Source organism: Notothenia rossii (genome assembly GCF_949606895.1).
Source record: "Notothenia rossii genome assembly, chromosome: 11".
Lineage (NCBI taxonomy): Eukaryota > Metazoa > Chordata > Actinopteri > Perciformes > Nototheniidae > Notothenia > Notothenia rossii.
This window is the reverse complement of record NC_136910.1, coordinates 41,519,171-41,535,249: the sequence shown is the minus strand read 5'-3', so window position 1 is coordinate 41,535,249 and position 16,079 is coordinate 41,519,171. Positions and strand designations below refer to the sequence as shown.

General features: G+C 40.8%; 2 protein-coding genes across 5 annotated transcripts; both read left to right on the top strand.

Moving 5' to 3' along the window:
- Nucleotides 1-148: 148 nt before the first annotated feature.
- On the top strand, nucleotides 149-10,667 carry slc35e4 (solute carrier family 35 member E4). Of its 3 annotated transcripts, none has more exons than XM_079657757.1 (3): nucleotides 149-286; nucleotides 1,724-2,334; nucleotides 7,812-10,667. In XM_079657757.1, the coding sequence occupies exons 2-3, from the start codon at nucleotides 1,743-1,745 to the stop codon at nucleotides 8,342-8,344; spliced, it is 1,125 nt and encodes a 374-aa protein (XP_079513883.1). In that variant the 5' UTR covers nucleotides 149-286; nucleotides 1,724-1,742; the 3' UTR covers nucleotides 8,345-10,667. The 3 variants fall into 3 exon arrangements, with proteins under 3 accessions (XP_079513883.1, XP_079513884.1, XP_079513882.1); XM_079657758.1 differs by lacking the exon at nucleotides 149-286 and adding an exon at nucleotides 813-965; XM_079657756.1 differs by lacking the exon at nucleotides 149-286 and adding an exon at nucleotides 1,342-1,511.
- A 144-nt stretch (nucleotides 10,668-10,811) lies between these two features.
- Nucleotides 10,812-15,132, top strand: smtna (smoothelin a). Of its 2 annotated transcripts, none has more exons than XM_079657760.1 (8): nucleotides 10,812-11,719; nucleotides 12,187-12,286; nucleotides 12,492-12,567; nucleotides 12,662-12,790; nucleotides 12,885-12,918; nucleotides 14,093-14,213; nucleotides 14,329-14,480; nucleotides 14,615-15,132. In XM_079657760.1, the coding sequence occupies exons 2-8, from the start codon at nucleotides 12,206-12,208 to the stop codon at nucleotides 14,754-14,756; spliced, it is 735 nt and encodes a 244-aa protein (XP_079513886.1). In that variant the 5' UTR covers nucleotides 10,812-11,719; nucleotides 12,187-12,205; the 3' UTR covers nucleotides 14,757-15,132. The 2 variants fall into 2 exon arrangements, with proteins under 2 accessions (XP_079513886.1, XP_079513885.1); XM_079657759.1 differs by having other exon boundaries at nucleotides 12,167-12,286.
- Nucleotides 15,133-16,079: the final 947 nt, after the last annotated feature.

Sequence of the window (16,079 nt, the reverse complement as noted above, 5' to 3'; positions counted from 1 at the left end):
TCTGTTATAGGTCATTATTAGCATTATGTAAATTAAACCCAGATGTTGCTAGCTACTGTATGTTTTCATATTCTGTTGTGATTATTTGCATTTTGCGGTTGAGGTTGCATTCAGCTTGCACCATGCCCTGAACTGGCATTGCCCTTTAAAACGAACATCCAATGACACTGAAGCGCGTCCGCTGCCTCGAACAGCCTGACGTGCTGTCAGGCTGTGACCCACAGCCGGAGGTTTATGAGGGATGCTGCTGCTGACAGTGTTGTGGAGGTACTCGTCGAAGAACAAGGTAAAAACCTCATATTTTCTAAGAAAATGTCAGTGAGCGCAGTTGTAGTTTTGCTAATGTTGACTATACAAATGTAAGCCAACACCGTGTCAGGTAGCCAGAGTGAAGGTTGGTGTTGTTTTGAGGTAGCAACCTACTGCTAGCTGTTAGCTTGAGCCGCAGTCATACATCTGCCTTCAGAAGTGCACTGATCGTTGAAGCCGATCTTTGGAATAGTCATTGTGGCACAACGGTGATACTACAACTAACGTGACGTCATGTTAGCCCAAAAAGACTTTCCCATTGTCTAACATTTATTTTTAAGCCAATTAAACTTCATGCATGAACACTTTCATGGCCCTTATTTAAAATATTAGGGTTTAAAATGCGCCAAAAGCTGAATCCATGATTATTTTACCTCTCCATTCATTTGACTCATGGGTATATAAATAAGAACTGAGCCGAGAGCATAGACCGAGAGCGGGAGATCGGAGGAGGGGTTTAAGGAAAACTGAAGTGAGCATGCTCTGTAAACAAAAGTACCCGGATTATCCGGGTACTTTCTGAATCTACAGTCGTTCCGACGTTAGGCTTCATGCGCCACTGAGCGACTCTCATAGGAATTAACAGAGCCTGTCTCCGACTCAGTATCCAGTTGTCTTCATACATGTTTGGAGTTCAGTGACAGTCTGTAGCAGAGGTGAGCTAACCTAATCTACCTTGTTTATCTTATTATGTCTCAAAAAGAAAAGGTTGTGCTCTTGTGTTAACGGTTACCGAGGCGCCAAACAGGAAACCGATAGCTAGCTACATGTTATGCTGTGTCAAAATAAACCCCGAGCTGGTCTGTGTTTATGAACAACAACAGTGAGTTGTCAGGGTTTCCCTCTGCTACAGTCAGTGCTGGGAAATAAATCACACGATCTCCTTGGGCAATGAAGTAAGCTGCTATTTAAAGCCTTAACCATCACCTCTGTCAGCTGCGGCGGCGGGGCACTGTCTGGTATTTATTACATTTCCTACATTTATTACACTAGTTTGCCTATGGTGTTTACTTCAGTGCTGGGTCTTTTGGTGCAACACTGTGAAATCGTCCGCGTCAGTCCATTGCTGAATGTCAGGATAGTAACCAATCCCTCGGTCCTCTTATGGGGAGACGGGACGTACTGTTTTCCAGCCCGCCCTCCTCAGTCCTCCCCCCCTGTCTGTCTTGCTGGTCCGGCATATGTCATTTTGCCTGCGCGGGGTAAGTTACACAACCAGCCCGTCATGCAAAATAGAAACACGTGTCTATAGGCGGTGCTGAAAAATACAGGTTCACTGAATAACAAAGACCGGCTAACACCCGAGAGGATGGACAGATAGCTGTGTCGCATGTTATTTAACCGGTTTTACTGCCACAACAATGCCGGTTTGATCATGAATTTTAATTGGATATGACATGTGTTTTCCTTCCAGGGAGGACAATGATAAGAACATGATCAGCGCCGATGGCTTCTCAAAATGCGAGGCGACTCTGCCAGAGGGAGCAAGGAGGAGGCCACCCGCAGAGACTCTCCATCTGCTGTCAGCTGTTATTGTTTGGCTTGTGACCGGAACCACCATCTCCAGCCTCAACAAATGGATATTTGCCGTGTACAACTTCAGGTACCCTCTACTGCTGTCAGCGCTGCACATGCTGACAGCTATAGTGGTGGACTATGGGCTGATCAAACTGCAAGTGATCCGCCATAAAGAGTCTGCAGTGCAGGTGCTGACCCACAGTGCAAAATGTAAGGTGTTCCTGTTGAGTCTGACTTTCTGTGCGAGTATCGCTTTTGGGAACATGGGTTTGAACTATGTCCAGCTGTCGTTTGCGCAAATGATCTACACCACCACCCCGATCTTTACTTTGGCCATCTCTACGCTGATCCTGGGCAAGCAACACCATTTCCTCAAGTACACAGCCATGATGCCCATCTGCCTGGGGGCCTCGTTCAGCATCATGGGAGAGGTCCAGTACGACCGGACCGGCTGCTTCTTTGTGTTTGCAGCCACCATGTTGAGGGGCGTCAAGACCATTCAGCAGAGTAAGTACAACTGAGCCTCTTCATTCTCCTGCCTCAGACTGTTAACATTTAGTTATCTGTTTTTTTCCTGTCACTATAGAAAGTTTCCTTTTTCAGCTTTTAATACTCTTTTTATACTGGAAAATTCATCTCATGCCACAGACATCAGAGGTTATTTTTAGTGCCTCACCCTCTCCTACATGGTCCTGGAACTTTTTTGATTCTCTTCTCAGTTCAGTAACACGCCCTTACATTAAAGTGGAGAGTCACACTGGCATAATTTCTGGTTACTTAGGGAACGTTATACAAACATCAATAGACAGACTGTACATGCTGATCCGTGGTCTGACCGGCATAGCTGGTTTATGAAAGAAATGGAAGAACCTTTTCAGTCATCATCAGCTCAGTTAAGCTTAGATAGAGTTTCCTTTTATTTGTCCCCTACGCTTCTGGGGCCGTATTCACAAAGGATCTTAGGGCTAAAAGTAGCTCCTAACTGGCGAATTTAGGAGAAACTCCTAAACATAATGGGCGTGTCAGTCTTAAATTTAGGACTCCTAATTTTATTCACTAAGAGCAATTCACAAAGTATGTTAGGCCTAAAAGTAGCACCTAAGTTTAGGAGAGCTTAAAAGTCCTCGAGAGGACTCCTAACTCAGTAAGACCTATTCACAAATAATCTGAAAATGGCTGCGAGACGAAATGTTTTGGAGACAATGGAAGACTGTGAATTGATCAAGAGATATAGGCTAAATCGTGAGGGTATCAAACTTGTTGTGGAATTAGTGCAGGATGCAATAACATCCCCGACTAACAGGAATAACCCAATTAGTCCGGAAATAAAATGTTTGGCAACACTACGATATTTAGCAACAGGGAAAATGCAACTTTGCAATGCCGACGATTTAGGAATATCGCAACCATCAGTCAGCCGTGCCATAAACCAAACCATCAGCGCTCTCTCTAGACCACATATCATCCAACAGTTTATCCGGTTTCCTTTGGACAATCAACTACACAGGATCAAAGCCAACTTCATGGCAATTGCAGGTATGCCCGGTGCGGTCGGTGCTATTGACGGGACGCACATAAAAATAATTGCGCCATCAAAAGATGAGGACGTGTTCGTCAATAGAAAGAAAGTACATTCCATCAACACGCAGATTGTTTTCATTCATCATGATAGGGGGACTTGAACGGGGGTATGGGCTGTTATTGAAAGTGTTTAAGTGCTGGAAATATGCTCATTGGATAATAGTTTGCAGGGTGTTTTTAATTGCCCCCTTGATTTAATGCAATTTACGTATTTGTATTGTTTGCTCTCTCTCTCTTTAACGTGCATATACAACGTCATTATCGTGGTCTGCACAAACTTGTCATCATGCGTGTATTCTGCTAACTGCACTGTCCATAACTATTTGATAGGAATACATTTCTAGCCTAGGCTATTTCCTTGTTTTTCGGTGATTTAGTGGGCTCGTTTGTGGGATGTTGCGGATGAGTTTCACCGAGACCGCCTGCTTTGAACAACCAATCACCGTACTGACCGCTTCTAAACTCATGCACGAGAATCAACGTAATCCATAGCAACGGCGCGTCACTCTTAGTGATTTATCCTTAGTATGAGTAGGTCTCAGCGGCTTTGTGAATAACTTTTAAGAAAAAACTCCTACGTAAAATGTTTTAGCGCGAGTTAGGAGCACTCCTATCGGTAAGATAAAATGCTTTGTGAATACGGCCCCTGGACACTATTTGTTGTTACATACTGCATTTGGTGAAGAGACGCACAGAATCACTGTAAAGTATAGGATCTGGTAACATTTGAACATTTCGCGACAATTTATTCATTGTCAATTAATAATCTTTTTTTTGTTTAATTTGTACTTGCTGGATAATCCTGGTAAAAACAAAGAGGATGTTGATTACTAAACAAACATTTTGACCTTGCATGTATGTCAATAGTTTAGGTGATTTCTTGAAAAAGAAAAGGATTCCTTTCTTGAACGAATGTTATTAAGGCTGAGTATTGCCAATTATCCAATGTACTCATTTATCTAATGTTCTGTGTTCTCAGGAAAGCCTTTGTAGCAGGATTTGCCTTCAAGTTATTTTGTAGAGGATAAGGTTTTCTCATGTAATTACTCTCCATAACATTGTAGTTACCAGAGAAAAAAAAAGCAAGTAATGAGTTTCTCAACATACATCAAGGTGTGTATATATAGAGCTCCTGTATTAAATGGTTATGTAACACTAAAGCAGTTATTCAGTTTTTCCCAGAAGGTTGGAAGGCTACATACTTGGTACCTCGAGGAGCCGGGGGGGGGGAACCTCGCGTCACAATTACTGAGGCAGGCTTGTGACTATCGGGTCATTAGTTCAAATAATCCAGTGTAGCTGCTCAGTGACACACAGCACAAGACTTTAAACATGTGCTTCACTAACAGGCAATGTAACTTCTGCCTTCAAAAAAAGTTAAAAAAGGAGGTCCTGCTTTTGGATTTGGAGGCAGAATGTGTAAACAAGGTCCAGCAGGTTGAAGCTGCTGCACATTACCTTTGATTTGAATTGCCAAACTATCTAGAGCAGCAGTTTTCAAAGTGTGAGGCGCCCCACACTTTGGGGGGGGGGGGGGGGGGGCGGCGCCAGAGAGCTTCAGGGGAGACGCAGCGTGAGAAAAAAATAATGAGAAAAAGATGAGTAAAGTGACGCTTGCACACATTTGGCTGTCTGTGGAGACCGAGTTCCCCCAACTCGCCAAAAAGGCTGTAAAAGTGCTAATTCCCTTCACCTCCATGTGTGTGTTCTAGAGAATCACAGAACGCCCGGCCGACAGCGGTCCGTCAGCGGTCCGTCAGCGGTCCGTCGTCGGCCAGCTCGGTTCGCTGACGGCCGGGACCGCCCTTTATTTTTTATGTTTTTAAACGGCATCATTTGAGTTGCGCTGACAGGCGACAGAGTGTCCCCCCCCGTTGACAGCACACTACCGTGCTCTACCAATTGGTGTGGGCTGGGCTGGGTGAAATTCCAGGGCTGATTTTTACTCCCAGTCCGCCCCTGCCTCCACCTACCTGTGTGAGTGCGGGTTTCCCACTAAAGTAGGGGTGAGTGTAATAAGGAGTCAATGTTGACGTTCAGTGTGTTGCCGGGAGCATTATAAGGATTTATCCACGAGGTTGAAAATGTTTAAAACAGGTTTTAAAAAAGTGATTGTTTAATGTTTTAAGGAGGTAACGCTACTCAGCCAATCAAATGGGTGCAGTCAGTGAGTCAGCACGATAGATTCAAACACACACAGAGACGAGACAAGAAGAGAGAAACTCTCTGAGTCATTTCAAATGGCGTGCTCAAAAAAGAGAAAGGTAGACAGCGAAAACAGAGCATTTAATGACATGTTCTCTTACTGGACCTCTTTGAAATGCAATTGAATACACCTGCATTATAGCAACAACAACAATTATAATAATAATAATAATAATAGCAATAATGTTCTGTTCTTATGTTCTCTGGGGGGAGGCTCACCTTCCCACACTTTGAAAACCCCTGATCTAGAGGTTGTCTCAAGTTTCCAAAATCTATTTCCATCTCCACATGTTGTTGTTGTTGTAACTCTGATTCCCTTATAAGTTTACCTCTGACGCACTTTGGTAGTGCTCATGTTTTTGTTTAACGCAATTCCCCAGGTTTGCCACTAGCTGTGAACACTTCGAAGTGTTAACAGTGACGTGAGTTCTTACTAAAACATAAAGATGTTGTATAGATGTGCTACTTGTCCAGACCCATGATACATGTAAGGTTCCAAACTGGATTTGCATAATTTCCTGCTTATCAGACAACTTCATAGCTTTGGCTTGAGTTCACAGAGAAGAGTCTGTCCTTGTTGTTTTGACTAGAAGCATGCTGGAACCCTCTGTAATTATTCTACTAAAATATAGGTATTTCGGGTATTTTACAGGCTTTTGAGTGGCTTAACAATTTCTTCAAAGTAGGAAATGCAGTTTAAGAAAAAATACTTTTGTCTTTGACATTTTCTGTGTCTTTTGGATCCTTTTTGTAACTGCTGCGTATGTTTTTGTGTTTACCTAAGGTTGTGTAAAAGACGTTTTGTTCTTACATTATATTTTAGTTCTCTTGAGCACACTTTGTAGTGCACGCTTTGTAGTGCACGCTTTGTAGTGCACGCAGGGAATATAAGATAAGATGGGCCTTTATTTATCCCCGTAGGGAAATCACCTGTCATGGCAGAAACAGAAACACAGATATTACACATGGAATATCAATATACACAAGAATACAAAGAATACAAGTAAAATAACATTTATTAACCTATAATATAAGAATATAATCAGCACTTGTACATTTTGACTGTGTCAGGTCACCTTCCACAATGGCTGATATTTTATCCTTAAATTACAAATGTCATTTTTTAAAGAAACATTAAAAACTTAAGTCATAATGTGTATAAAGAACAAAAACCTTCAACATTGATTTTGGAAGCGCCAGATGAAAAACAAGAAATGGCCAGTAGAAATGTTCAGTTCAAAGTCAAGTGAACTTTATTGTGAATCTTTCAATTAGTGTGTGAAGACAGAGAGATCCAAATACTGTTTCCCCCAATCATGAAGATAAAAAGAATACAAATATATATATATATAATTAAATAACAAGATATACATATTTGTGTATATATATATCTATATATCTATACACAAATATATATATATATATATATATATATATATATATATATATATATATATATATATATATATATATATATATATATATATATATATATATATATATATATATATATATATATATATATATATATATATATATATATATATATATATATATACATACACACACACCTGTACACCCGTTACCTCCACAGTGGCAGTGGAGGTAAAACTTAAGTTCAGACCCCGAGTGAATGACGGACACCTTACAGTCAGACTTGATCTACACATGACACTGTCCATGTCAATAAACACGTTCATGTTTTTAACCGCCACAGATATTTCTGTGTTACCTAAGGTTGTGAAAATGGCATATTAGCAATCCTCTTTCACACTTGTTGTTACAGCTTACCTTATTAGTTAACTACTCTTTGTAAAGGAATGACACAAGTGCCTCTCATCTGCCAAATACAGTTTACATTTAACTCTGTCGGGTAAATAGGTCACCTGCAACCACAGCAGATAGGTTTTCTTTATATATCAATTTTATAAGACAATGCCTTGGATAATAAAACGTTCATTAAATACATGTATTACCTATTTCTACTGTATGTTACCACTGACTGTGTCCAATCAAACGCTTTCTACATAGATTTTAGAAGTAACAGGGCCCAGTAGAAATGTAAAGTAACCCTCACAATAGCATATGAGGAACAAATAACAGACCTTGAGTTGTTCAAAGTCTACACATGACACTATCAAAGTCAATCAACACCATCATGTTTTGTAATGGCTGAAAACATGTGTCTGTCTCCTCAGGCATCTTACTCCAGGAGGAGAAGATCAACTCTGTGTTCCTGCTCTACCTGATGTCCATTCCCAGCTTCTGCATCCTGGCGGTGGCCGCTCTGGCCTTAGAGAACTGGGCAGTGCTGGAGTCCCCGTTTCACTACGACTGCCACCTGTGGGTCTTCATCCTGCTCAGCTGCCTGGGCTCAGTCATGTACAACCTGGCCAGCTGCTGCGTCATCACGCTCACCTCCGCCGTCACTCTGCATATCCTGGGCAACCTGAGCGTGGTGGGCAACCTGCTGCTGTCTCAGCTGCTTTTCGGCAGCGAGCTCTCCGCCCTGAGCTGCGCCGGCGCCGTGCTCACGTTATCCGGCATGCTCATCTATCAGAACTCAGAGTACATCGTAAGCTTCATGGACGCACGCAAAGCCAAAGCTGAAAAGTCTGAACATGTGGATTCTCACACTACAAGCGGAGAGGACGTGGACAAAACAAGTGAATCTGAACCGACACACCCTCAGCCGAGAGCAGACGGGAAACGGGAGGATAAGATAGACTGAACAGAGAGGATGAAGGAGAGAATAAAAAAAGTTGAAGGATGAAATGAAAAGCCTCTTCCTGTAGTTGTCTACCGTTTGTGTCGAGCAGCAGCAGAGGGAGTGTGACCTTATAAGGCCATAATCACTTATGATGTTATTCTATTTGACTTAACATCCTCCTTAATTTCTTCTCTGGTCACACTGAAGACGAGTGCTTAGAGAGGAAGAGCTTGCCTTTACTTGTCATGGTGATGGTTGAATTCTCTCCTTCATCTGTAGGCCACCCAACCATAGCCTGTAGCGGTATATGCATGCATGAGCACACCAAACGGTCTGATACCTCATGAGGTATTCACACTGTCACTCATACTCCTCCACTGTGAACATGTTCTCATTGACAGAGGGCTCTGAGCGTGTTTTGGGCGGCGGTCGTGGATCCTGCAGAGAGCCTGGTGTGTATCACTCCGTCAAAATCTGAACGGCACAATTTGTACTAAAAATATATCTGAATGGTACTGTGACCTGACATTCACCTGGCCCTGCCACGTGAGGGACTGGGGTTTTGGCAGCTTTTCTTTTTTCTTTGTATTGTTATGTGAAGCAGGCAGCTTGTTAGATAAGGACACTAAACGTTATATTCAGAGGCAGAAGCTACAACGATGAACAAAGCCAACGTAATTGTGCAATGAGACAACTCTTTCAACTCTTTTCCTCTACTGAAGCACATTTGAACTGAAAGAGGTCTGCATGGTTTGTCCTCACATATCGCCCTCAGTGTGGCTGCAGTTGAGGCCTAGATTTTTTTCTCAGGCAGTCTCTGTAGAATAAATCCAATTATTTCCATCAGTGCGCTCCTCCTCCTCGCTGTAGCTTTCCTCAATAATTAGGTTCACGAGTTCTCTAAGGAGTGTCACTCAACTTTAGCTGCCGTGTCCCAGTGGAAGAGATAAGGGGAAATACAATTAAGATGTCCTTTTTAAGGTTGCTTCTTAAATCCAATCTTCTGTTAGGTTTGATGTTCCCCTCTCTGCCGGGGACATCTTCTTAAAGTTGGGAACACTTCCTGAAAAACTGACCTCTGCTGAACAGTGTTATCTTTTTGTTTTTTTCAGTATTTGAAAATCATTTTACTGACATTATTTTATTTTGTGACAAAACACATTTTATCCCGCTTTTAATATTTCTTTGGTTGGTCCTGATGTGTCTTGCACATGCATACGTTTTAACATTACAGTAAAGTCTGTTACGATCCCTCCGACATGTACGTTGTGCCAAATGTCTCCATAAAATTTCTGGTACCACTGTGCGAAATATTTGTTCTGTCATCAATCAAACACGTTCATTGCTCACTGGCAGTTTGATTTCTCACAAGACGACGACAACAACTAAGCCATACGTCAAGGTTTCTTTAATTTATGACACCCGCCACGTTTTCTCTATAGTTTGCCATAAAAATAACTGCAGGCAGCATTGTTTGCTTACATATTTGACTATTCCATATTTAAAATATCAAGGATGCCATTCATGCAATTACATAACATCATATGTACACTTTTTCCTCAGTCAGTTATTGGGAGAATACTTACGAAAATATTTTATTTTGCAGTTTGATAAATAGTTTTGTGGGTGTAATATTTCAAAACTAGTTAAAAGATTGTGTACAGCAGATCATTTCACTGGTTTTACATGATTGAATACCTCAGATGTTAAATAGGAATTGTTATGCCCTGTGTTCTTTTATTATGAACTACTAGACTGAGATCAAGCAGCTTGACACCCACCACAATAGAACTGCAGCATGTGAATGATTTCACTGTGTCCAGTAGGCCACAGAACATATTTCAAAACACTCTCATGTTGTGTCCAAGGACTCCATCTTTTAGTTTTTACCTCTTTTAACAATCACTAACTTGTGGGAGTGTGGCTGCTTGCCTTCATGTACATCATGTTGAGTAGATTATGAGTGTGGGGCAAAGAAACTGTTGCACTTAAAGAGGTTACGAAGACGCTGCCTTCAAAGCCTACGGTTCCTGTGTAAATACTGGTTTAAACTGTTTGAAAAGCTAGTCTGGTGTACATAGTTATTTTATGATAGTAGTGTATTTTATAGTCATATATGGCTGGTTTAACTGATTCAAGAATGAAGCGTTTGCCTCATGCCTTATTTGGACATTCTGTAGATAAGACAGAAGTTATTTGATTTGTCCTTTTGTCCATTTCTTTGATCCATACTTTGAATGCCATAAGCGGCTGGTGCTTCTGTTGAGGGGTAAAGAAATGGCCGTTTCATAAACACTGCAGATGCTTGAAATAAAAAATACAATAACAATTACCAAACCAACAACCTCTTTGACTCAAATGTTTTACAGTTAAAGTTTAAATTCATATTTCTATCCTAGTTTTTCAAAAATGTCAATGAAATATCTAACTTCTAAATACATGTTTATGGCCTGATGGTGTTAAATGCTATTTTACCTTTTAATGATTTCTTTTTTTTTTTTTGCCATTTACAAGTGAAACTATGAAATTACATACATTTACCACATTGAGTTGATGAAATCTGTACAAATTACGGCTGCAATTTAAGGGTATTTTCATTACAGATTAAACTTTCAATCTTTATAACGTGAACAAATCTCCTGCAGTTCAACCTAACAGTTGTCATAGTACTTTTTCTTTGTTAAATACATTTTGTTGTTAGGCATCCAAATGTTATTTTTAAGCAGCTCTGCATGTTCACCACTAGGTGGAGCAATTTGTCTAATTCCGATTTATTAGATTGTTCTCTAAATCTGCATGAATTTAAATACTAAATACTGACTGGTGTCGTTAAAAAGTGTCACTTGCTAACTGTGTTTCTTTAAGTGTGTGTGTTAGTGTGTGTACGCCCCCTGTCCTCAGATTCCTCTGTTTCTGTAAACAGAGTGGTCACTGCTCAGACTTTTGCCTGAATAAGGCAGTGCTCCTCACTTTTTTTTTTCAACCTTTTTAACCCGTTGTTTCCCAGTCACAGGAGTTTCACGCTGCAGCCTCCAGATGAAGCGTTAAAAAGTGTGAAGAAAAAAAAAAGGTTTTGCCCCACAACATTTCACATGACATCATCGAGGATGCAGGGACTAGAGGAGGAGAGACTGCTGAGGGGGACAGAATCATCTCCCCTCCTCCTCCTCCTCCTCCTCCTCCTCCTCCTCCTCCTCCTCCTCGTTCTCCTTCCCATCTTGGGTGGTTCATGTAAGCAGCCTCCACTCGCTCCCCAAACATGCATCCTTATGAAGCGCTGCGGTGTGAGGTGTGATGTCAGGGCTGAGATCTCACAGCTCTCCAGTAAACTCTGAAGGACCCAGGACAGGCTGGACACTTTCTAAGGAGCCGCAAGAGTTTGCACCCTGGAAACAGGTGGGTGACACTGCACCTCATCACACACATCATCAGGGTCTATTTCTCACACTTGTATTGCTTTATTCTTCCCATGTTGTGCTTTACGCTTCCTGCCACTCCTTTTCCCCCTGTGTCTGAGCACATAGTTGTACGCTGCTATCAGATTCTTCTACGGTCTTTTTCCGCCACATTACTATATTTGTACGTGTTTTTGGCCCTTCTCTGGTGCACTCGGGGCCTGAGATGCACTGAGAGGTTCTCCAGTAAGACAAACATTTCCTTCCAAGGCTACTCACTTTGTGACTCACACAACTGTTTATATTTGAATGATCACAGTGTGATTGTATGCTCCGCTCGTGACATTTGCACGCAACAATACAAAGTATCTCGTCTGTTCAAACCTTGTCAATAGTTATTCAGACCAAGTTTTTGCATTAATGTTTTTTTCCTTCTCAAAACCCTAAGTGTGTTTTTGCACCAACTAGTTGATTTGCTTCTCAAGAAATGGAATCAAAAACTGATGATGGATCAGTGGCCACGGGAGAACTGTCTGCTATTGAAGATGAAGAAGTTCTCAACAAGATGGTGAGCCGATGTGTGACTTTGAATTAAATATGTCTCTAACCACAGTGCTTGAAGAAAAAGGAGAGTTATCTTTGTGTAAAGGGGAACAAAACTCACAGAAAACCTTGCATGTTTAATTCAATGAATCACCCCTTGGTATTTGCTGCGCTGATGATATTTATTCACCCCTCTGACACTCTGAACATTTCTCAAATGGTCTTTTAAGCTGGATAATGCAAAAGATTTTGAAGAGAGAAAGATCTTACGTGCTGCATTAAGGGACCTGCTCAAGAAAAAGAGAGGTAAAATCTGATGCAAATTACCATGATAGAATCTGCAATGAACTGCTGATGTTTTGCTCTATTACTAAATGTCCCACCACTCCTCTCTCCTCAGATAAGCGAGAGCAGGATCGAGGGTCAAGGCAGCAGGACTTGAGGCAGCAGGGGCTGAGTAAAGGAGGGACCACCGGGGGGGCTGATAGCATCGGCAGAGCATCCATGAACCAGCAGCCTCCAACAAACAGTGAGCTTATAAAGATGTCGGACACTCTGTGATACTGCTATGTTTTTTTTTTACAATGAAGATTCTTGACTTTTGATTCTCTGCATCTTGTTAGAGACGTCAGGCCAGGCCTCTCCATCAGCAGGCAGGTGAGTCAAATGTGTTCTTAGTTTGACATGTTTGGTGTCTTTAACTGTAATGTCTGGGAACAGTTATAGCGCTTATTTAATCCCAGATATGCCCACACACACACACACACACACACATACACATACACATACACATACACATACACACACACATACACACACACACGTGAACTATGATACCATCTATGCTTCTGGTCAAGGGTCCTTATTTTCACAAAGGACTGTTTACATGGATCCATATTAGAGCTGCAAAGATTAAATGAAATGCCAACTGTTAGGAAAATCAATTTATTTGGTTTTAGAAGATTTTTAAGGAAACATAATTCCGGTTTATTTATCAGTTGCGGACAGAATAAGACATTTGAAGACGTCATTTTGGGCTTTGGAAAACACTCATTAACGTTTTTCACTGTTTTTGGACATTTAATAGAATAAACAATTATTTGATTTATCAAGAAAATAATCTACAAATTAACAAGCAATAAAAAATAATATCTAGTTGCAGCCCCAAACCGTATTGCAAACTCACGAGGCCACTAAATCCAACCACTGTACCTTTAAGTACCCAGATCCACAAAAAGTTACTTGATGTTTTGGAAATAATCATAAAAGGAACCACATCTTTTCTAGCCTGACCTTAATTATTTATTTAGTTGTTATTTGATGCCTTTTTTTTCAGTCCTTTTTTAAATACTTTAAGTATTGGCTTATTTCATTAACAGATGCACTTTGCTCAGAATATAAACTCATATTTACATGGAGTATAGGTAAATCACAACAAAAAACTCAACTGAAATTGTATTTTAATTAACTAAACAATTTGTATCCCTTGCTTTTATTTATTCTAGTGTCTTTTTTATATCTTACATTGTCTTATTAAATGTTGCAATTTTTAGTCTTGCTTGCTTGATACATTTTTTTGTTGTAATTTTTGCATTCGTTACTTATTTTCTGTGCTGTTTTAATGTTGCATTGTGAAGAGCTACATGCTTGTATGAAAAGTGCTGAATAAATAAAGTTGAGTTGAATGTTAACTGTGAGGTAAATCCTAATGATATTTCTAATAGGAGCCTGATGGTTGCAAAGCAGAGTCTTCATATGTTTAGTCTTTCACCCAAAAAAGGACAAAATTAAATGTATCAAGCAAAGCATTTGTTGTTTTATTTCTCCTTAGCAAGGCCAGTCCCGCTTTAGCCTCAGCCCAGAAATGTCCTTCTCCTGCTGCAGCACCCAACATTAAAAATGTCAAACAGATGCTTCTGGACTGGTGCAGGGCCAAAACAGAGCCATATGAGGTAAACATGCCCTACGTCTTTTTGTCTGTAAATGATTGCCCAGTGGAGCTAAATATAGCTCTGCCCCTTACGTTTCATTCTCTGTCACTATTTCTCCTAAACTGAAACAACTCAGGGAGTGAACATCCGAAACTTCTCCTCAAGTTGGAAGGACGGCATAGCCTTCTGCGCCTTGGTGCACCGCTTCTTCCCCGATGCGTTCGAGTACTACACCCTAAACCCCACCAAGCCCAAGGAAAACTTTGAGTTGGCCTTCAGCACCGCAGAGTGAGCCGTCTTCCCTTATATGAAGAAGCAGGAGCATCTTGTCTGATACACAGTCCAGCCCTGTCTTGCAGTTCAAAACAAAGTTATTTATCTAAGTTTGTCTCAAGTGGTTTTGTCTCTGTGTCTGTCTGCAGGAGGCTGGCTGGCTGCCCCCCCCTGCTGGACCCTGATGACTTAATCCGGATGAAAGAGCCTGACTGGAAGTGTGTGTACACGTACATCCAGGAGTTTTACCGCTGCCTGGTGGAGAAAGGCCTGGTCAAAACCAAAAAGTGACTGTAGACTCAGAAAGGCTTTGATAATCAGCTGTGATTTTATAATTAACACAATCAACACGCACAAGCTGAGATCAAAAAGATAATACCAAGCACCTTTTTACATTTTGTCTGAGTTGATATTACGTATTTAATGTGTCTGGCTTATGTAAATGCACAGTGCCTTATGTGAAGCCTTTGTGTGGTTGTATTAGAAAGGACTCTTGCTCTCAGTGGACAGCTGGCGCTTGGGATAAGTGCATTCCTCTGAGATTACACATCTGCATTAATCCCAGTCACAGCTATGGAGACTCTGGGAACACATTTTATCATGATGCTGTTGAGGGCCTGAGGGTGTGAGTATTAAAAATGCATTTAATAAAAATCCATCAATTATTCACTTTGTTCTTTTTTTTTAAATAACTGATGGCTGAACTTAATTGTACTGTAGATACTAAGGGTTTTATTTGCCGTGAGACGTTATTCAGCGAGTACGCATGTATTATTTAAGACTCTTCTAATTTGTATTAGATAGCTTTGATATATGTTTGGCTTGGGCTTCAGACTTTACATTTATAATGGTAAACCTGTTAGAAATGTCTATTAGTTTAAAAGAGGCGTTCAATAACAAGAAATGTGATTTGTAGGATCCAGTGTTTTATGAGCTTGACAAACACTATCTAGAGACTATCTCACTTCTTCTTCTATCCTCTGCCTTTTGTGAGGCCCCTGATACTAAAATGGCAGGAATACTCCTTTTTAATACAACAATAATTCTTAATCTAACTATTATGTGAGGAATCTGTGTGTTTGTAGGTGCATCACATTCATCCGTTTCACTTCACACTTGGTTGCCGGGGCCCCAAGGGAGTGCATTGCCAGATGTGGTGTTTTTTGGCCAGATGGTAAAATTATAACAAAAAAATTGGCCTGAAACTTTTGGACCGTAAGTTTCAAAAACAAAATCTGTCCATCAAGTTGAATCTATCCGTGAAAGCCTCGCCTGAACCTATTGCCACCTAGATTTTCTTCTTTAAATCTTGAGCAATGGTCACCAGTTTTGATACAGGACATCTTTTGACCAAACCAGGAAAAGTCACCGTTTCGTGTTTTTGATGTTCCTGACTGTTTTGCTAGCTGGCCCTTATAACCATAAACGTCATATATCCTGTTTTTTTGCGCTACTGCAACCATTTTTATGAGACGAGTGTAGATACAGTATGTTGTCTGAGCGACTATGACCAATTTTGTGTCATTTTGTCAACACGTGGCGCTGTAGCAGCATCATATAAATATAAAATAAGGAATCTCTTTCTCCAGATGTGCACTCTATATGTATCACTGT

What these genes read in the sequence shown, in the direction of transcription:
- smtna (XM_079657760.1), top strand. Translation starts at nt 12,206, where the DNA reads ATGGAATCAAAAACTGATGATGGATCAGTGGCCACGGGAGAACTGTCT. An exon ending in AAGAAGTTCTCAACAAGATG is followed by an intron (nt 12,287 to 12,491) that starts GTGAGCCGATGT and finishes TGGTCTTTTAAG; the next exon opens with CTGGATAATGCAAAAGATTT. An exon ending in CCAAAACAGAGCCATATGAG is followed by an intron (nt 14,214 to 14,328) that starts GTAAACATGCCC and finishes GAAACAACTCAG; the next exon opens with GGAGTGAACATCCGAAACTT.
- slc35e4 (XM_079657756.1), top strand. Translation starts at nt 1,414, where the DNA reads ATGGGGAGACGGGACGTACTGTTTTCCAGCCCGCCCTCCTCAGTCCTC. An exon ending in TGTCATTTTGCCTGCGCGGG is followed by an intron (nt 1,512 to 1,723) that starts GTAAGTTACACA and finishes TTTTCCTTCCAG; the next exon opens with GGAGGACAATGATAAGAACA. An exon ending in CGTCAAGACCATTCAGCAGA is followed by an intron (nt 2,335 to 7,811) that starts GTAAGTACAACT and finishes CTGTCTCCTCAG; the next exon opens with GCATCTTACTCCAGGAGGAG.